This window comes from Aulonocara sp. 'chitande type north' Nkhata Bay, linkage group LG8, assembly GCF_057382095.1.
Source record: "Aulonocara sp. 'chitande type north' Nkhata Bay isolate Kocher_YH1m ecotype deep benthic linkage group LG8, A_spYH_male_GT1.1, whole genome shotgun sequence".
Lineage (NCBI taxonomy): Eukaryota > Metazoa > Chordata > Actinopteri > Cichliformes > Cichlidae > Aulonocara > Aulonocara sp. 'chitande type north' Nkhata Bay.
This window is the reverse complement of record NC_141351.1, coordinates 11,758,473-11,777,767: the sequence shown is the minus strand read 5'-3', so window position 1 is coordinate 11,777,767 and position 19,295 is coordinate 11,758,473. Positions and strand designations below refer to the sequence as shown.

Sequence of the window (19,295 nt, the reverse complement as noted above, 5' to 3'; positions counted from 1 at the left end):
CTGTATTAGCCTTATGGATGTGGTCTGTATGTGGGGGGGAAGCCATCCTGAAATACACTGTGCTGTGGGAAGTGAACTGCATCTCCATACTGACGAAAGAATTCATCATGTAGGTTTGTAAAAGTTATTAAAAGAGGTGTTTTAATGAGTCCTTTTTGATTGAACATGACCTCAAAGTTAACCTTTGGACTCATAGAAGGAACAAGTGTTTGTGGATTAGCACGGATCAGTTTAAAATAAAACTTCAGCCCTCATCCAGACATGAGAGACAGCTTTGAGTAATGCTTTTGTCTAAAATCTGTTTTCTATAATAGTCACAGTAGAAACATGCACAATAGACATGCTGAAAAAAGTGAAAAAATGCAAACAACAGGACATAACATGTTTTTATCCTCTGGGCCTCCAGGTCAGAAGGTCACACTTTAACTGGCCCACAAAAAAATCTAATTGATTGGCTTCCTATAGTCCCTGCTTCATCCATAATACCTCGTCATTAAGAGAAATGTGTTTGTAAAGCATCTTTCAAGGCCAACGTCAGAACGTGCCTGGCAACAAATGAAAAAAAATTAAATACAGTATATCAGATACATGAACAACACAAAGTCTTACATATAAATACTCAAATGCCTGTCTGAGTAGGAATGTCTAGCCTTTTTTAAAAGCCTCTTCTGAATCAGTAAAACAAAGAGATAAGTGCAACTCATGCCACCCCACCCCAAAGGCCTGGTTTCCACTCATTTTAAAATGAGACACCACCAGCAGTCTGTTCCAAAGTCCTAAGGGTTGAAAGAGTGGGTCAGTAAAAGTTTTAACATGTGCCGGGGTGCATTGCCATTTAAATTTTAAAACTGACTCGAAAGTCAACAGGGAGTCAGTGAAGATATATTAAAGTTAGGGGATATGAGATCTCTTTCTGGAAATATTAAAAGACACGCAGCTGCATTTAGGACAGATCACAACCAATTATTAGTCCAAATCTGCAAAATAACTAGTAACTAAAGATTTAAAATAAATTTAGACTCAGCTCAGCTCTAGGTATCACTGCGAAAAACAAAGGCTGTGGTAAACAAACCAGCAGGGCTGGTGATGGTAGCGTCTCTTTCCTTTAAAGTGTCCAAAACAGGTAGTTAGATAAAGAGCGTTCAGCCGTATGATACAGAATTGAAAGAGTATGTTTATTTTTTTAAGAGTTAACGTGTGAGGATGTAAAAACGCATTGTTTCCTTAGCAGGTACTAAAATAACAACAAATATTGATATTACATTATTTGTTAGTTTTTTGTTGCTTTTGTACAAGACCAAAGTGGAACATGTGGGGAAAACTAAACACAGCACAAACACCTCATGCCAACTGTTAAACATGGTGGTGGAGAGGTGGTGATTTGGGCTTGTTTTGTGGCTACAGGTCACTGAGTTGACCATGAACACCTCTGTATACCAAAGAATTCTACAGTCAAATGTAAGGCTATCTACTTGACAGCTAAAGCAGGGGGGCAGGGATAGCTCAGTAGGTAGAGTGGTGGCCCCATGATCAGAAGGTCGGGGGTTCGACTCCACTGAACAGCTACCCTGAGGTACCCCTGAGCAAGGTACCGTCCCTACACACTGCTCCCCGGGCGCTGCACTGGTGGCTGCCCACTGCTTCACTGGGTGAATGGGTTAAATGCAGAGGAACTATTTCCCTATGAGGACTAACACGCACACTTTAAAATGATCCAAAGCATATCAGCAAATCTACAACAGAATGGTTGAAAAATAAAAGAATGAAGGTGCTGCAATGGTCCAGTCAAAGCCCAGACCTCAGTCTGAGTGAAATGTTGTGGAGGAACTTTAAGAGAGCTGTGCAAAACAAATAGTTGCAAAACTCAATGAACTGAAGCAATGCTGTAAAGAAGAGTTGGAGAAAAGTTTCTCAAGAATGATGTGACAGACTGATAAAGTCAAAAAAGAAAATGAATAACTAGTATTTCTGCTAAAGTTGGTTCTGCAAGCTATTGTATCTGTTTGCATCATAAGGGACCTCAAAGGCCAGAAACCCCATCACTGGCCAAAACAGACCCTCATCTGACCAATGAACTTTCCTGATGTACTTTTTTCTTGGCCCTGGGCCATCGGGTCATCGATTAGGTTGACCTCTGAAAACATTTGGCAGTTTTTCATTTAGGGCATGTAAAGTATAGGCGTGATACATCGCTTGTCTACTGTTAAATATTTTCCTTTGTCATCAAAAATGTTTTAAAAGAGGAAAATATGATATAACGTTTTTAAGAACCAAATAAAAGAAATACAGATGTTAAAGGTTACAGCTGAAGGACAATGTCATAATGGGTCATTTCTCCCTTGTATTAACTGTAGTGTCAACATTTTAATCAATAAGCTTGCACTTCAGCAGTTTGCATGGAACATATGGAGTGGACACCATTTCCAACTTTGTTTTGAATTTTTCAACTTGACATCATGCAGCCTGAACTATACTCAAAATATAATCTAATTTTAATTTAAACCAAATTAGAAAGCTGAAATGATAATTTGATGTCAACAGGGAGATCTAGTGTAATGGCTCTGAGCCCATTTGTTCTGTTATCAATGCTCGTCATCGATTTTCCGGTCGGTTCTTCTCAGCTATAGCGTGGCATTGATTGGTTTCCAGTGTCGGGGAAAGTTGTACAGTCGCATGCGAGCAGCAGGACAGTCCTCCGCTGCGTGCCAGAGTGAAGGCTTCAATACTGACATCTGCAGCCACAACAGAAACACAGAGTACTTTTGTTTTACTCAAATATGAAAGAGGAGACTGAATGTTTTCGAAGACACTTGCCCAAAAAGTGTTTGAAATGATGGATATTTTGGATGCGTATATATGGTAAAGGAACATCCTACTTTGAAGTTTCAAATCAGGTATGTCCTGTTCACTTTTAGTGATGTTTGACTGAAGATTTGATCGACTATTGAAAGATTGTTCAGCTATGTAAATCCTGCCTTTGCCATGCAGGGATTAAAGTATTGACTCCTTGCACTATGTGAGGGCATAGTATTTTGGGAGGGGCACAGCTAGACTTGCATTCTGGGAAATTTAGAGTACAGAGGAGTTTGTATTAGGAAACAGAGCTGTATCAAGACGTTTTCAATAAGTGTCTTTATATAAACAAAAGCATAATAAAGTAAATTACATCAGGCTTACAATAATGGTAATCTTAATACACTAACTATTGTAATATTATGAAAAAGTCAAAATTCTTTATAGAAAATGATCAAAATTTTTTTTTTGAAACCAGCTTGGATGTGATCTCTTTAGTCTAAATATAAAGGAGTGTTTCTCTAATCATACACAGGACAGCAAAGCTCAATGTCTGACTCAGACCTCATGAAGGGTGGGGGACCGGCCATCAGGAGCCCCGAATGCCGTTCATCTCCGACTCCTCGAATGGAGTTCCACGGCTCCTTCAAAGTGGGGGAGCGCTCGCCCAATGTCACAGAGAAGGTCACACAGGTATGGCAGCTGAGAACCTCACATGGGCTCTGCAGGTCCCATTTATGAGATCCAAATGACTGAAATGTATTGCCATTAATGATCACATTCACTGCTGACCTGGTTCAGTCCATCACTGGATGTGAAAGTAATCATGTTTTTAAATACTGAGAACAAGATGGGCTCTAGAAAGTTTCCACGCTGGAAGACTTCTGTTAATTAACCTTTTAAAATCAGTTGGTGATCAGGTGACTGGTTGTATTCATCATTGGGTGTGAAGTAGAACCTAAAACTGAGCCACAGTTAAATTAACACCTACTGTTAACACTGCTGGACCCCTAAAGCTCAGTGACCTGCATCACTGCTCTGTGGGATCATGTGAGATGGATTCAAAACAAATGGAAGGGGCATGTGAACTTCCATGGGGGTACCCGGTAATCCCTGTCTCTCTGACTGTCAATAATCTAATTTATCTGTCTTTTTCATAGAGTTATTTGCAAAGTTGGTGAGATTAAATAATACGATATTGAGGGTATAGGCAGAACTCAATGACAGTGAAAGCACATGACCAACTCATCATTATTGGCTTCCAGCAAACCAACATCCTGCGTTCAGTCAGTTCTTAGACTGTTGATAACAGGATGTTGTTATTTTATCTATCTTTAAGGTTTTGTGAAATTTTGGATATGGTTCCCTTATCTGGATCTAACTTTTCTGCAAGTCTTGTGTCTGCTGAAAGACACTAATGACAGGATGGTCAAGGATTTGTTGGACCTACAAGGTTGCAAAACTAAAGCACGCAGCCTCCAACGAGAACCTGGTCAAAACAGTACGTGCTCTAACAAGGTCTATTAGTTAGTTTATGAGAGAGATTTAATAGAAACACTAATATTTGTTTTGTAGAAATCTAGGTTTACTGTTTTCCTTTGCATGCAAAAGATCAGGTGTTCTTTTCATCAAAGAAAGAAGGGATTTGGGTACATGATGGATATTTATTCACCTTCTGGGAGAAGAAGTATATTCCTCAAAATCAATTAAAACAGCACTCGTTAAATATTTTGATTTCCCTGTGAAATAGGTAAAGAGCATACTGATGAATTCTTTATATGCTTAGGTTCTCTCTTTGGAGTCTGATGTGCTGCCTGAATACAAACTCCAGGTACCAGAAACGACATGGTGGATCTTGCTTCACTACAGCCCCTTTAAGGCATTTTGGGACTGGATTATTCTCCTTCTGGTCCTCTACACAGCTGTTATTACTCCTTACTCAGCTGCCTTCCTGTTGGCTGAAAATGGGGATTTACGCCAAAGGAGTTGTGGCTACACATGTAACCCTCTAAATGTGGCAGATCTTATGGTGGACGTGCTGTTTATTGTGGATATAATCATCAACCTTCGGACGACCTATGTGGACCAAAATGACGAGGTAGTCACGCAGCCGAGCCAGATAGCAAAGCATTACATCAAAGGCTGGTTCCCTATTGATTTGTTTGCAGCAATCCCGTTTGACCTTCTCATTTTCAGATCAAGCTCGGACGAGGTAAGAATTCTGATTCTTTGTAAAGCTTCAAAGGTTTTTATCCTTAAGTGTCTAAACTTTAAAAGTTGTTCCCTATTGAGTTTCAAAAGTTATTGAAGCTGTTTGACCTTTTATCTGCCCATCCCTGTCTTACATGTTCCCTCTTGTTCATGGATACCAAAGATGGCAACCTTAACAAGCCTCCTGAAAACAGCTCGGCTATTGCGATTGGTCCGTGTGGCAAGAAAGCTTGACCGATATTCTGAATATGGTGCTGCTGTCCTCTTCTTGCTCATGTGCACCTTTGTACTCATCGCCCACTGGCTAGCGTGCATGTGGTATGCCATTGGCTTTGTGGAGAGGCCGTACACTGCGACTGGTTGGCTGGACAACCTGGCTGAGCAACTTGGAAAGGCGTACAATGAAACAGACTCCAGCTCTGGTCCTTCAGTCAAAGACAAGTACGTCACAGCTCTGTACTTCACCCTGAGCAGTTTGACGAGTGTGGGGTTCGGTAATGTGTCTCCAAACACGAACTCAGAGAAGATGTTCTCCATCTGTGTCATGGTCATTGGATGTAAGTTGAATAACCAATGGTCATTGTATTTAAGTCTTTAGTTGGGTACTGGTACAACTTTATCATTATTACATCTGAAATGACCCAATCCTGTTTGTCTTCTTGTCCTCTTCCTCTTCTGTATCAGCTCTCACGTACGCCAGCATATTTGGCAATGTATCTGCCATAATCCAGCGGCTGTACACTGGTACAACCCGGTACCACACCCAGATGCTGAGAGTCAAAGAGTTTATCCGCTTCCATCAGATTCCAGGTAGTCTGCGCCAACGACTAGAGGAGTATTTCCAGCATGCATGGACATACACAAACGGAATAGACATGAATGCTGTAAGTAAACAAAATGGTAATGCTCCTTTGATGTTCTTTATCTCTCTTATTGTTACGTATCTTCTGACCGTATTTCTTTGTTCAGGTGTTAAAGGGATTTCCAGAGTCTCTGCAGGCAGACATCTGTTTGCACTTGCACCGCTCTCTGCTACAGAACTGCAAGGCTTTCCAAGGAGGCAGCCAAGCATGTCTCCGTGTCTTATCTGTGAGATTCAAGACAGTCCATGCACCTCCTGGAGATACTCTGATTCACTATGGAGACATCCTCGACTCTCTCTTTTTCATCTCACATGGTTCCATCCAGGTCACCAGAGAGGATGTAGTGGTGGCCATATTAGGTAAAGCTATATAACCATACATTATTTTACTCCTTAAGTCCTCTCAAAAATGACCTTCTCAAATCAAATAAATCTTTGTCCTCTTACAGAGAAGAATGACATCTTTGGTGAGCATATCCACCTTTATGATGAGCCAGGGAAATCAAGTTCAGACCTACACACCATCACCTACTGTGAACTGCACCACATCCTTAGGGATGACCTTCTTGAGGTCCTGGATATGTACCCAAGCTTTGCAGACAACTTCTGGAGGAACCTGGAGATAACCTTTGACCTGAGAGATGTATATTGACAGTTTATTGTAACACACTTCACCTAATGCTAAAAACAGATATTTTATACTGTCACTTTGGTGAGATAATAAATATTTTTTTCTGTCGTCTTTAGGCTGATCAAGAGCCACCAGTAATAATAGATGATGATTCTGGTGATGACTGTGAATACCACCACAAACCAAGATGCAAAATACACTCACTGGACTGCAGAAATAGGCCAGGTGAGATATGAAATGCATAGAAAGTCGTGCAAACAAAGCAAACAATGTGAAAAGCCATTTCAAATCCTGACTTAAATGGATGGACATTGAATCATACTGAGATTATCCATGGAATCCAAAGATGCTTTAGACATGCCTGTAAAACAGGCCTTACAGATTTGAAAAGTTTTACACCACCACCACCACCACCTGTGTTTCAACTTGACTTGTAATTGAGCCAACTCTGGCTGCCTGACACCCCAAACTGTGGGTGTCATGCGTGGGAAAACTGTAACTGAAGGACAGAAATGCTTTTCTTTGAACAGATGGAATTGATCACGAAGACTCGTATCCCCTTCAGGCCTGCCATCAGTCATTTTCTCATGCCTGCTGGGAGGACAGTTGTAGCTGTGGATCGTCATGTTCGCAGGCAAGTGAGGACTTTGAAAAACCTCTTGCCCATGGTGCCAAAACAGAGCATTACTCTGCAGAAGCTGACAGGCAGGATTACTCTTCATCTGCACTACAACTGCACCCCCAAAGTGGCACCTCAGTGGGGAAGGATGCAGTGTTTGACCGGGGTCCTCAAGGTAGATGGCAGTCTTGATTTTGTCATGCAATTGCAAGATATAAATTTAACTGCAGTCTTGATTGTTACCCTGTTTGAAAGGTTTTGGTTCTTTTAAACGTGTCACTTTGAAGCACTGTCTTGATATTTTCCTCAGCCTCATCTCTGAATGTGCCAGGGATGTATCAATACTGGTCAGACAGACAATCACAGCAGTTTTCCAGTCAAGCCTGGCGATCACCTTCTGTCCGCAACTCATGCCACCCACCACCATTCACAGAAGAAAGGCCCAGTGAACTTGAGACACGCCTTGAAATTTTGCATTCACAGCTCAACAGGTGCATTTGCTACCGTTCACCTTTTGATCTTTGCTACTTCTGAGAAAAAGATACGAGGAGTGACTTTGGCTCAAAATGTCACTCCTCAAATGTTGCATTGCCTAAATTCCCTCAGTCAATGAATTTTCTGTCTTATCTTAAAATGGGTGATGAGTTAACATTTACATCACCCAAGAATCTTGAAAATTTGCACAAATTCATTTTGCATGTATACATCAGCAATGTGACGAGCCTTGCTGTAAGTAATAGAACCAATGGCTTAGCGAAGGAATCCTGACGTAACCCTGAGCATTACATTTCTACACCTGAACAATTAACATATCTGTAGAGAGTTTCTTTAACAAGCAAAAAATTCAAAAACTATCTATACTATATTCATTTCCATATGAGCATCACTCCAAGCCATACTTTTTTTTAGTTCCATCTAAGACTTTGAGCACTTTTTGAATTTTTCTTTGTTGAAATCTGACTTTATGCAAAAAGTTAAATTAAATTCCAGTTTTCATGTCTTGTGTTCAGCACAGAACTCAATTGAAATCAACAGCAGAGAGGAAAATATTCATGGCTCTCCAACGACTTTGTATTATGTAGAAGTCCCTCCTTACTCTTTGTTTGTTACCCCCAAAAATCAAACAACTGGTTAATGAGTATACATTTTCCCCTTGTGACAGGTGGTTACCAGATGGTTGTGGACTCGTCTGTAAGCCCATATGACTAGGCCATTAGCAATCGATTTCCCAGCAACTGCTACCAGCCTCCAGCAACCAATTGCCAACCAGTGGAGGATTACATATTTTCTCTCACAACTGGTGGTTACTAAATGGTTGCAGACCAGTTTCTAGTCCTAGGTGTCATTGAAATCTTAATCACTTGATTCTACTGTATTGATCACTGCATGTGCAAAATGGTGAAAAGTTAATGTCACATGTTTAGTGGTTACATGTTTCCAAAGCCTCAGTACTAGCTTGCTATATGTAGTTAACTTTTCTACAGCTAACTGAAAATAAGGTGCTAAAATCTTCCTGAAACATAGCCAGCATAGCATAGCAACATAGCATTTTGGACAGATAACATCATTTTGTTAGTTTTTCTGTTACATATTGCACAGGCAATAATTTTTCCCTGCAGTGAGGGTAGTTTTCATAGTACGATAAGTTACATTACATTACGTTGGAGTCAAAATTTATCATATTTGCACAAACATTTTGAGCCCTAAGTTATCAGTTTATGCTAGCAAGCTCTAGTAAATTGCAGTTTTGAGACTATATGTTAAATTAATGCTAAGTAAAATATAGAGAAAATAATCAAATTGAACTCACCAAAACAAGAATCAGACAGCATGGATCTGTTAAGTTATTAATTACATTAACTATCTACACAGCTAGCCATATTACATGTTCTAAAAGGCATCAGCACTACAAACACATTCAACGGGGGCGGATTGTAACTTTGGTATATTCATATTTTAAGAATATCCAGTAGGCTATTGCAGCCTGCATTGGCAACCACCTGTCAGTCTATGGCATGCCTCTAATTATGCAAACTTTCATTTGGAATAAAGTTTAAAACCAACACGTCAACAAGCAAAATCAGCAGGACGTAAACATGACATTATTTCTGGTGTAAATTTAAGCATGTAACATTTGGGTCTGGACATGCAATTTATTATCACTTTGCTTCATTCTTCTCATACTTCCACCATCTTTTAATTAGTACCTCTTATTTCCTCAGACTGGAGACTCGCATGACAACTGACATCAGTGTTATTCTGCAGCTTCTCCAGAGACAGATGGCCCCTGTACCTCCAGCTTACAGCACTGTATCATCTAGTACTCTCCACGCTGATTCCCCTGGCCTGTATGGGGCTGGAACTCCAGTGCTGCATAACATGTATCCCATTTCCCCCATACAAATGGACAGCTTGGCACCGACACAGGTATGGTATCAAACCAAAAAAAACCACGACAATTCATCAGTTAGGCCAAATATCTGAAAAACACTGTTATATATCTGAAACGCATTTCATTTTCTTTCATCTCAACATTTTGTGCTTATTTACTAAGATCTCGGCTGAGACAGACCTTAAGCAGACCAGCAAATCCCAGGACTCACTGTCCAGTGGGATCCACGTGACTGCGGCATCTGATGACACCATGTTCATGGCTATCACCCCTGAAACTGACACACATACTGGGCTAACTCCTCAGCTACCCCAGCCATCAGTCAAATCCTCCCTCATGGACAGTTCCAGGCTGTGTGGTAACCTCCGCTACCCCTCACTACCAGAGAGCCTGGACATACAATCACGATTGGCAGAGATCCAGAAACACCTCTCGGATCCTGTCCTCCCCATCGTCTGACAGTCAGTGTCACCTACTTCTTAAAGACATTTAGAAGGAGCTCTGTGACCAGTCCATCCGTTTGTCATTGAAGAATTATTTATAATTACACTTTTTACTTTACTATTACTTTGGACATTGGACAGTGTTGAACACAGACAGTGCTTGCAAACAAGGATTTTACACACTGCCCAGCCAAAAAACAGCAGTCACCATGTGGATTTACCTAACCAAATACGAAAGACCCCCCCACTGGATTCGGGGTCTAGGTTCACCAATGTTATGTGCCCAAAAAACGAGGTCAGCTGACTACCTGAATATACAGAATGATTTTTTTTCTCTGATGATGGCACGGGAATATACCAATCTGACAATGCCAGGATTCACCAGGTTTAAAATGAGCGGTTCAGGGAACATGGAGGATAGATTGGCTACCACAGAGGCAAGACCTTAACCCCAGTGGGAATCTTTGTGTGTGCTGGAGAAGACTTTAGCAGTCTGACTCCCCCATCACCCATCATCAATACAATTTTTTGGTGAAAGATTAATGCAATTCTGGATGGAAATGAATAATAATTATCACTTCTTAAAACCATGGGGAAAGTGTGCCATCATCAAAGCTAAAGCCAGCCCAATGAAATATTAGCACGTGACTTGTTCTTTGGCTGGGCGGTGTACTTCCTTCACACTTGCCTAAAGAAATAAACTTGAAAACACTTAATACTTTTGAATGAACAACTAACAGAAAGGTTGTTATATTTTATATAGATAACTGCTAATCCAGAAATGTCACCTCAGCAACCTTAGTGAGTGGCGTCCCTGTTCATGTATGGATAATGATCTTTTTAAATTCTAAAGAATTTCCCTGCAGACCCATTTACTCTAGCCTGACCCAATACTGACACTTTGAGTCCACTATGTTTAGTGTAAATATTTAGAGAATTATGTTGGCCAAGATTAATCAGGTTAGGCTTGGTTTTATACACCTGTAGCAATCAGACTGAAAAAATATCCAAATTCAAAGATTAAGAGGTGTGGCTGATAATTTAGTTCACATAAAGTATCTTTAATATAATGCACTGCATTGCATAAATCCGCAAAGTTGTGTTAAGTAATTTTAATTTTATGTCAGCAACAATAGAAAATAATGAAGAGGGAATAGAGATAAGCTGAATTAAACAGCAGTTACTGACATAGCTAGCATCTTTGATCTTGTACCAGTAACTTCCCTGTAAGAAAGACTAGGTGTTGATTTTCTTGGTATTATTGTAGGGTCTTGGATGGCACCAGCGGTGATTACTGGAAGTGTTCCTGAGCCCTGTTTTTACCTGTTTTTAATGCAGTGTCTTTTAGAGATATATTGTACTGTAGATGATGTGATTTGAAAGTGGGAATTTTACATAGAGGACACTGTTCCGAAATGTATACCATTTTTGCAGATTACTGAAACTCTGCCTCTCCATTTTCCTCTTGTTACCTGTTGCCGAAAGCAAACAGGATGACACACAGTAGTAAACATGGCCTTGTCCCAGCTGTTTCCAGATGTGTTGCTAGCACTTAATTGAAAATTAACTAATATTTTTCACTAACTAGTAAAATTTGTTGTAGCAGATAGCAATCCAGTCAGGCTGGGTGGAAGCCCACTGGACATTATTGATCTGTCCCTCGGCTGTGTAGGCCAGTATGGGGTCATCCGCTACACAGAGGACGAGGAGATGAGATTTCAATCAATTTATCTTATTTAGTCTGGGAGAAAATAATGTGAGTAGACACAACATATTCCTGTTCTGAGTCTGGTAATATCTGCAACCAGGCTTTCCTTTTTTGGCAGGAGGAAAGATGGAAAAAAAAATCTGCCCCAGATAACAGTATGGCTTTACTTGATTCTTTCCAACAAGAAATTAGTCAATGAGGTGGAAACCTTCACTAATCTGTTTCTTCTTCCCAAAGTATCACACACTCTGCAAAGTCATTATCTCAAATCCAACCTCTGATTCAGAAGATGTTTTCGCATAAAATACAAAATCTGAGACTTTTGCTGCTCAGCTCGTTCTTAAAGGGCTCCGTCTTGTGTTGAATCTCAGTTACTGCAGTGACATTCACATTTCAGATCAGGGGCGGGCAATTAATTTTTTCAAGGGGCCAAGGGGAAACTAGGGCCATTGTGGAGGGGCGCGCCTCTGAACTACTGGTCAAAGTAAATGAAAATGTGAAATGGGCCAACACAGTATCACTATTTAATCAATATGTCTGTGTAGGTTCTCACCCATCTGGGTCATGAAAAGCTTGAAAAGAACACAACTGGATATCTTTAAGTTTTCTGAAGACAAAGGATAGTGGACTGTTTGAAAGAAGAAAAGAAAATCCAGCAGTGATACTGACTGAAGTGCTCTGCAAGTCAAAGTCCAACAAACTCTGATTCAGTGCTCTTGCCCTGATGAAGTTAACTATTTTAGCAACATTGTTAATTTTTAGCACTCACACAACACCTGAGTTGTAATACAATGCAAAAGTACCAATTTCAGAATTCATTTTAGTCACTTTATCTTGCTTTCATTTCAAAAGTCAGACAATTTCCCGTCAGATCTGAACAGTGCAGTAACTCTAGTCCCTTTCACTGAGTGCATTGTTGCCAGCTCCTCTGTAATCTCGAACTCTTGTGTTAGACCCCTACAAAGGTGAGTAACTGGGCTGTGTTGCTGATATAAAAAAATGCATTTACAGTGAAGCTGCATAATAAATAACACAAGTTTAACAATTAAATTTTTATAAAAGAAGAACCCCCTTCAAAATAAAAAGCAACACAGTTGTATTGTGATTTTCCACAAAAAAATTGCAAAAAACTGTAAAGCATTATCTGATGGGGAGTTTATCAAAGAGCGTTTGGTGGCTAAAGTAGGACAGACTGCATGTTTTATAATTATTTACATCTAAATCTTAATTTCCCAATGACCTTAGGAGGGCCAATCAAATGTACCAGAGGCCTAGGTTTCCTTTAAATAACGATATTATGCAGTGCTCTAAAAACTACAATCAAGTGTTTTGCTACAGCTGCCTACCTGCAGTACAGATGTGACAGGAGGAATGTGGCGCCCAGGCGATTCCGTTCACACAGGCCCTGTGGTTGTTGAGTCTGGCTACCGGAGTACAGGGTACACGCACGTCTAAAATCACCACCTGAGGATACACAGCGACGCTTTACATTTTTAGAGCTTCTCTTAAATTGACTTTTCAATACAAAATAAAAGGAAAAAATGGTTAGATTGACATTTCCACTGTGCAGTTTCATGATCTGAGCAGGAGCCCTTTAAATGGAGCAGCACTAACCTCCAAGCTGTCCATCGCCATGGTAGCTAAGTAGTTGGGATCTTGCTTGTTCCAGCAGAGTCGGAGCAATGGGTGATGCTGTGGGTCGTCGTAGATGATTGTGCTGTGTTTGAGGTGTCGGAGGTCAAACATGCGGACCGAGCCATTCGCACCCACAGAGGCAAACGTATCCCTGCCCCCGCCTGCTCGGCTAAACGAGATGTCATACACCTGCGATACAAGCAGACAGTGGCCCACATGAGTCTGTCACTCCAACATGTTTGTTTTAAAGGACAGCGCTTCAATAAAGTTTGATGGATCATCTAATAACTTTTACCTCCTTGTCATGAGCTATGAGCTGTGTCTTGACGTGACCTGTCACCAAGTTGACCCTCCCCAGCACCTGCCCAGTCTCCAGCCCCCAGATTGTACAGGTGGTGTCTATACTGGAAGTACCTGCACAGAAAAAAACAACAACATACATTCACAACATTTTTTATTTTCAGTTTCAAACATTGTAATTTGGGTTTATCGATTAAATGCCCTGAGGTTTTTACCTAACAAGTTTGGGTCCACCTCGTTCCAGTCAAAGGATGTGAGCTGTGCACAGAAATCTGAATTCTTGTTGTTGTTGAGCAGACACTCCAGACGGGTCTCTCTATCACTCACCTGCCAATCGACAAAACATCATTGTCTAAATTTAACTTCATGTTCTAATACCATAGACAGTATAAAAGATGAACTTAGCTTCCAGGTCTGAAAGTCTAGCCAAAGCGAAAGGGCTTAAACTTGCATTGCTTTTTTATGGCCAGCAGGGGGCGATACCTGTGGGTGTGCAAACAAACTTCTGGTTGTATTCAGATCTGTCATTTTGGATGTGTGACAATGTATGGTCAAGTGAATAAGGGTCACAACAAGTCACACATCTCTAGAGACTGGTCTAGAACTAACTTGCAACCACTGGTTGTGAGTAAAAATATCTATTTCCCAACCAGTTGGCAAGTGGTTGTTGGCAGTCAATGGAAAATCAATCCCTAGGAAAAATGTGTATTTCCCAACTGGTTGATAAAAACCTCCTTGCAGTTGCTTTTGTCACAGCAGACTGCCATGGTAATTTGCATGTAAGATGCTGACTTCTCTGCGAACTCCCAGTAGTCTCAAGAGCTTGATAAAATAACAACTGGACTTCTTCTTAAGCACTTAAGACTAGGTGTGGGTTCTCAAGTCATCCTATAACCTGGATGACTGAAAACCTACACACTCTCCCAGCTGTAGTGGAAAGTGCGACCCAAATCAGAAACCTACAAAGTAACAACTATGCCTTTTGAACCACGTTGGCCGCAGCAGCCCATGAGTTTATGGTCTCAAACACTCATTTCAGGTCATGCTGGAATTTCTTAGTAATGATTACTGAATAGATTATAAGAAACATAATGCCTCTGTAGTAGTGATGTGTCGGTCGCGAACGAAATGGCTCTTAGAGCCGGATCTTTGACGTGAATGACGCGAACCGACTCCTTATCGCGAGCCGTGGGTTGTTTTTTTTTCTTTCTCTCACCCTCTCTCTCGCACTTTTTTTCCGCTTCACTCCGCATGCAGCCTTGTGCTTTGCGCTGGGCAAAGGGGGGGGAGGGGCGGTAGTTACACTCAGTAGCACAGGAACAGAGCAGGAGAGAGAGACAGAGAAAGAGAGCCAGGGACAACAACGTCACATTAGAAAGGTATAGTAATCATCCACAACTATTTTCAGTTGCAGATGATAAAGGATTCAGAAAGTTTATTCATGCAGGTCCATATGACAGAGAATATGCATGTTCTTTTTGTTTTCATATTATAATTTATATTTAATTGTATTGTGGTTTGCAGTGTTTTGTGTTGTTTCACTTTAAATTTGTTTAAAAGGAAAAAGCTGAAAATTTAAATATTGAAATGTGAATAATTGGTTTTTGTATTATATGATTTATTTATTACATTTTATGTGGAGTGAATAAATAAAAGTATATTTACTGTGGCCCCTAGAGACAAAGCATGTACAAACTTCAAAACACGTAAAAACTCCAAAACACGTAAAAACTCCAAAACACGTACAAAACACAACAGAAGTGCTCCAGGATGCTAGGCGCAGTGTTGAGCTTTTGTTACCTAGTGGCTACACAAGCCAGGAAGTACCAACGACCGTATTTGATGTGTGGTAGTAACAGGTAAATGAACATTTTTTTTAAATCATTTGAATATATATGAGTGCTTGTGTATAAATACAAAAACAATACACATATGCTTTCAATTGTGTAATTTAAGTGATCTAAGGAGCTCTGTTTTGGAAGTTAAGTTAACGCTAGAAATGTGTTTTGGAATTTGTACGTGCTTTGTCTCTAGGGGCAACCGTAGGCTTTGTCTCTCGGAGCCACCGCATATATTTATATAGAAACATATATAAATAAAACCACTTTTTTTTTACATTAGTAATTCCTTTTGTGCATAATTTTATATTTTATATTATTGTTAATAATAAATTAATTAAACAAAACAACCCGAAGAGCCGGTTTGGAGCCGAAAGAGCCGGTTCTCTAAAAAGAGCTGGAAATCCCATCACTAGTTCATAATACGGCAGCAATGGCGGCAACCGGAGGACAAAAATAGTATAATGATGAGCGTCATGGAGGCGGCTAGTGCTGCTTTCAAGGACCAACAGGGGTATTTGCAATTACTGCAGGAAAGAACAAAAGGACTCAGAAAGGAGTGTTTCAGAAAAGAGAGCTTTGATTCTCGTGCGATTTAAACAGGTAGTGCTGTTAACTATATGTTACATTACATTACTGAAAAATAAGCAAGTTGAGTTAGTAATAAAATGTAAATGAATCATCAATCTCACGTCTTTGCTTTGGTTTTTTACGGTGTTTAAGTGCCACTTTTGTTCATCTTAAAAAAAATTTTATTCTTAACTTACTTTGTGTTTTATAATATTTATTTGACGTTAGAGTGGTAAGTTTACGAGAGGCAATGGAAGGTAGCACTGCAGACCTGAGCAGCTGCAAATAAAACCCAAATAATAGAAATTCCTTAACACAGCAGTTCCTTGAATGAACCTGAGGGAGCTATCTCCCATTTGTTGTTGTGATACCTACTCTACTAAAAGATCCAGATGTTTCTACGCCTCCACGAACACATTAGTAATTTTCACCAGAACACAACAATTTATTTTATCATTTGAAAGTGAACTTGGAGGACCCTTAACAGTATGCGTAGAATTATTTGTCAGCACTGACAGCATTGCTATTTTTTCCAGCTAACACCCGAAACATTTGTTTGCCCAGTCCTCATGCATGCTTCTGTGAGAGTTTACAAAACAATGTGTGCAAATTCGGATTATATTTGCATCACTTCCAAATACATTTGACATTCAGTATTTACTCAGCTCCTGGCTGGAATTTATCATAGATCTGTGGTAGACCTATAGTTTTGATTAAAACCTTTGGTCGGCATCTGTTATAGAATATGGCTTTTTAAAAAATTGTTATTAGCCATGTCATTAGATTAGTTGCAATGAAAGAGAACATATTCTCCGACCTTTCACTACACAACATAAAGTAGTATATTAAATACACATTTGTACTACTAGAAAAACTCCGTGTGATTTGGACAAGGGAGCTGTGAGAAAAAAGGTATTCTTACAATTTAACATCTCCCACCCCATCCAGGAGACTCTGACAGCACTGAGCAGCTCCTTCAGTGGCAGGCTGCGGCACCCACAATGTGGGACGGAGGTCTTTCCTTCCTACTGCTGTCAGACTCCACAACAAGGACTTCTCAGCTGACCAAACACACACATCCACACATGTGCAATAGCAATAACACTAAGTCCGATTCCCTTTTTCTGACAACATTGTATTTTATTCTGTTGTATTGTGTACATGATCTTATTCTTATTATCCTATCCTATTCCAGTGATTGTTTCTTAATTTTTGCTACTGTAACTTTGCACGGTCAACTTTCTGTTGTAACAAAATTAATTTCCCACGGGTGGGACTAATAAAGGTTATCTTATCTTATCTTATCAGGGTAAAGGTTGTGTTGGAGTCACTGGCTGTCAGAGGGTGAAAAGTGGGGTATGCTCTTGATAGGTCACCAGTCACTCACAGTCTAAATGTACTCACTAGTTAAAAACACTTAATTGTATATTGTTTTTCATATCCTTTAAGACAACCAGTTATGGCATTGCTCAGCTGTTCTGGTATGTATTCAAAGATCCTGAAAATCTGTTTTTGAATCAAAAGAACGACGTGGTGAATATATATGAAATAAACAAAAAACACCATAAATCACTGTATCATGAATTGCTACCAGGAAGGTGTAATATGTTAGCATGCTATACTAAACGAACATGGTGAACTTTGGTGCCAAAGAGGCCAACAAATTCACAAAACCGCAAGCAATTCTTCACTCTATTGTTGGTATTGTTGTTGAATCATTATGCCAGCCCAACTATGTCTTTTGTCTTTCTGTCTATATCTCCTGGGTGATGTACCTTTGCTTTTTTTCCAAGATGATTTGCAAAACCTCCACTAACGCCACATCATTAATTTGATGGATGCTTGGCCGCATTTATATGCAGCAGTTCCAAAACGTTTGATGCATTTGTCCAGGCAGCACATAGCACTAGAACGTCACTGCAAATACTTCTCTGACCTCTATCTCGCTGATCTTTCATCTTTTCTCTCAACTGCTCGGCTCAGCAATGTTGCTAGATATATATCCTCAATACAAGCGTGTGTCCAACAGCTCAGCTGCATCTGAATTTGTGTGGGAAAAGTTTGACTTTTCCTGGTGTGATAGTGTTAAATCTAACGTGTATGCTTGGGCTTTTTGTTCAGTGCTGTGCTTTGTTTTTGGTTTTCCTGCCACTGTTGCAGTCCTCTGGGAGGTGTTTAAAATATGCTGGAGAAGTACATCGTTATCACCTAATGACTTTTTCGTACTTAACCTCTCCACCATGGATGCTATCTTCTTGGTTTTCATTCCACCTGGAATAATGAATCATTTTATTTGGATGTATTGGGACTTTGAAGCAGTTTGGAACAGTGTTTATGCCTTAAATTCATCTGGAAGACCGCTCCTGATGGCTTGTACCTGTCTCGACTGTTACCTGGCTGTGGTTCATCCAGTCGTTTACCATAAGAGGAAAGGTCTGGCTCCCAGGGTTGTGATGGCTGGCATTGTTTGGACTCTCACGATCGCATCTGGGATTGCATACTTTCTTGTCTACAAGTTGTACTACAGCATGTTTCCAGTTGTGGTATTTTTAATTGCCTTTGTAATAATTGTTATCTGTGATAGTTTCATCATCCATACACTGAAAAAGTCTGGCCCTGGCAGAAACAACATCCACCCCCAGAAGCAAAGAGCCATTCAAACTGTCATCTTCAGCCTAGTCATGGTAGTCATCTCTTACCTTCCTCCAATACTTCTCTTTTTAATCGGTGGACCTCTGATGCCCAGTGACAAGATGTTCATATGTACTATTGGTATTCCTATTACAGTTACCTCCACTTTGGGATCTGTTGTTATGCCCCTACTCTACCTTTATAATGCTGGAAAATTGGATTTTTTAAAAGTTGGATGCTGCAAGTTGTAATTTAAGCATCAGTATTTATTTCCACCCAAACAGTCAAAACTACTAGCTGTATTTCTGTGTATCTGTCGCCTGTTGTCGAATGTTTATAAGATTCTCTAACTTCATATTTACAGGTCTTCCCTTTTATATAATTCTGTATGTGTGTTACATGTTTGATCTAATATTTTATTTGGGCCAATAGGAAAAAAAGTTGGAATAACAAAACCATGGGAAAACAAACCTATACATTTAATAATGTACAGTTAAGACTTGTGTTTGAGACCTGTGTGCTTTATCAGATGTTAATAATAAAATGAGAATGGCTGTATTATGTATTTAAGCTGATATATTCTTGATGACTGAGTTCCTCCACAGTAGAGAATAGGTGGGCAATAATGACTCTAATTAAGCAATTCAGGAGGTTTTTCTCCC

At 40.0% G+C, this 19,295-nt stretch overlaps 3 protein-coding genes across 3 annotated transcripts; 2 read left to right on the top strand and 1 right to left on the bottom strand.

Annotated features, from left to right (window-relative positions):
* The first annotated feature begins 143 nt into the window (after positions 1 to 143).
* kcnh6b (potassium voltage-gated channel, subfamily H (eag-related), member 6b) lies at positions 144 to 16,085 on the top strand. Its single transcript, XM_086303596.1, has 12 exons — positions 144 to 2,894; positions 3,329 to 3,486; positions 4,580 to 5,005; positions 5,168 to 5,561; positions 5,689 to 5,888; positions 5,974 to 6,226; positions 6,316 to 6,509; positions 6,614 to 6,722; positions 7,028 to 7,291; positions 7,427 to 7,607; positions 9,339 to 9,543; positions 9,671 to 16,085. The coding sequence occupies exons 2-12, from the start codon at positions 3,343 to 3,345 to the stop codon at positions 9,965 to 9,967; spliced, it is 2,667 nt and encodes an 888-aa protein (XP_086159722.1). The 5' UTR covers positions 144 to 2,894; positions 3,329 to 3,342; the 3' UTR covers positions 9,968 to 16,085.
* On the bottom strand, positions 11,536 to 14,122 carry LOC147323303 (DDB1- and CUL4-associated factor 7-like). The gene is made up of 6 exons (XM_086304885.1): positions 14,078 to 14,122; positions 13,810 to 13,921; positions 13,590 to 13,708; positions 13,274 to 13,483; positions 13,006 to 13,123; positions 11,536 to 11,642 (listed from the first exon to the last, which is right to left on the bottom strand). The coding sequence occupies exons 1-6, from the start codon at positions 14,120 to 14,122 to the stop codon at positions 11,536 to 11,538; spliced, it is 711 nt and encodes a 236-aa protein (XP_086161011.1).
* LOC147323301 (proteinase-activated receptor 3-like) lies at positions 16,086 to 19,053 on the top strand. Its single transcript, XM_086303599.1, has one exon. The coding sequence runs from the start codon at positions 17,988 to 17,990 to the stop codon at positions 18,882 to 18,884; it is 897 nt and encodes a 298-aa protein (XP_086159725.1). The 5' UTR covers positions 16,086 to 17,987; the 3' UTR covers positions 18,885 to 19,053.
* The last annotated feature ends 242 nt before the right edge of the window (positions 19,054 to 19,295 follow it).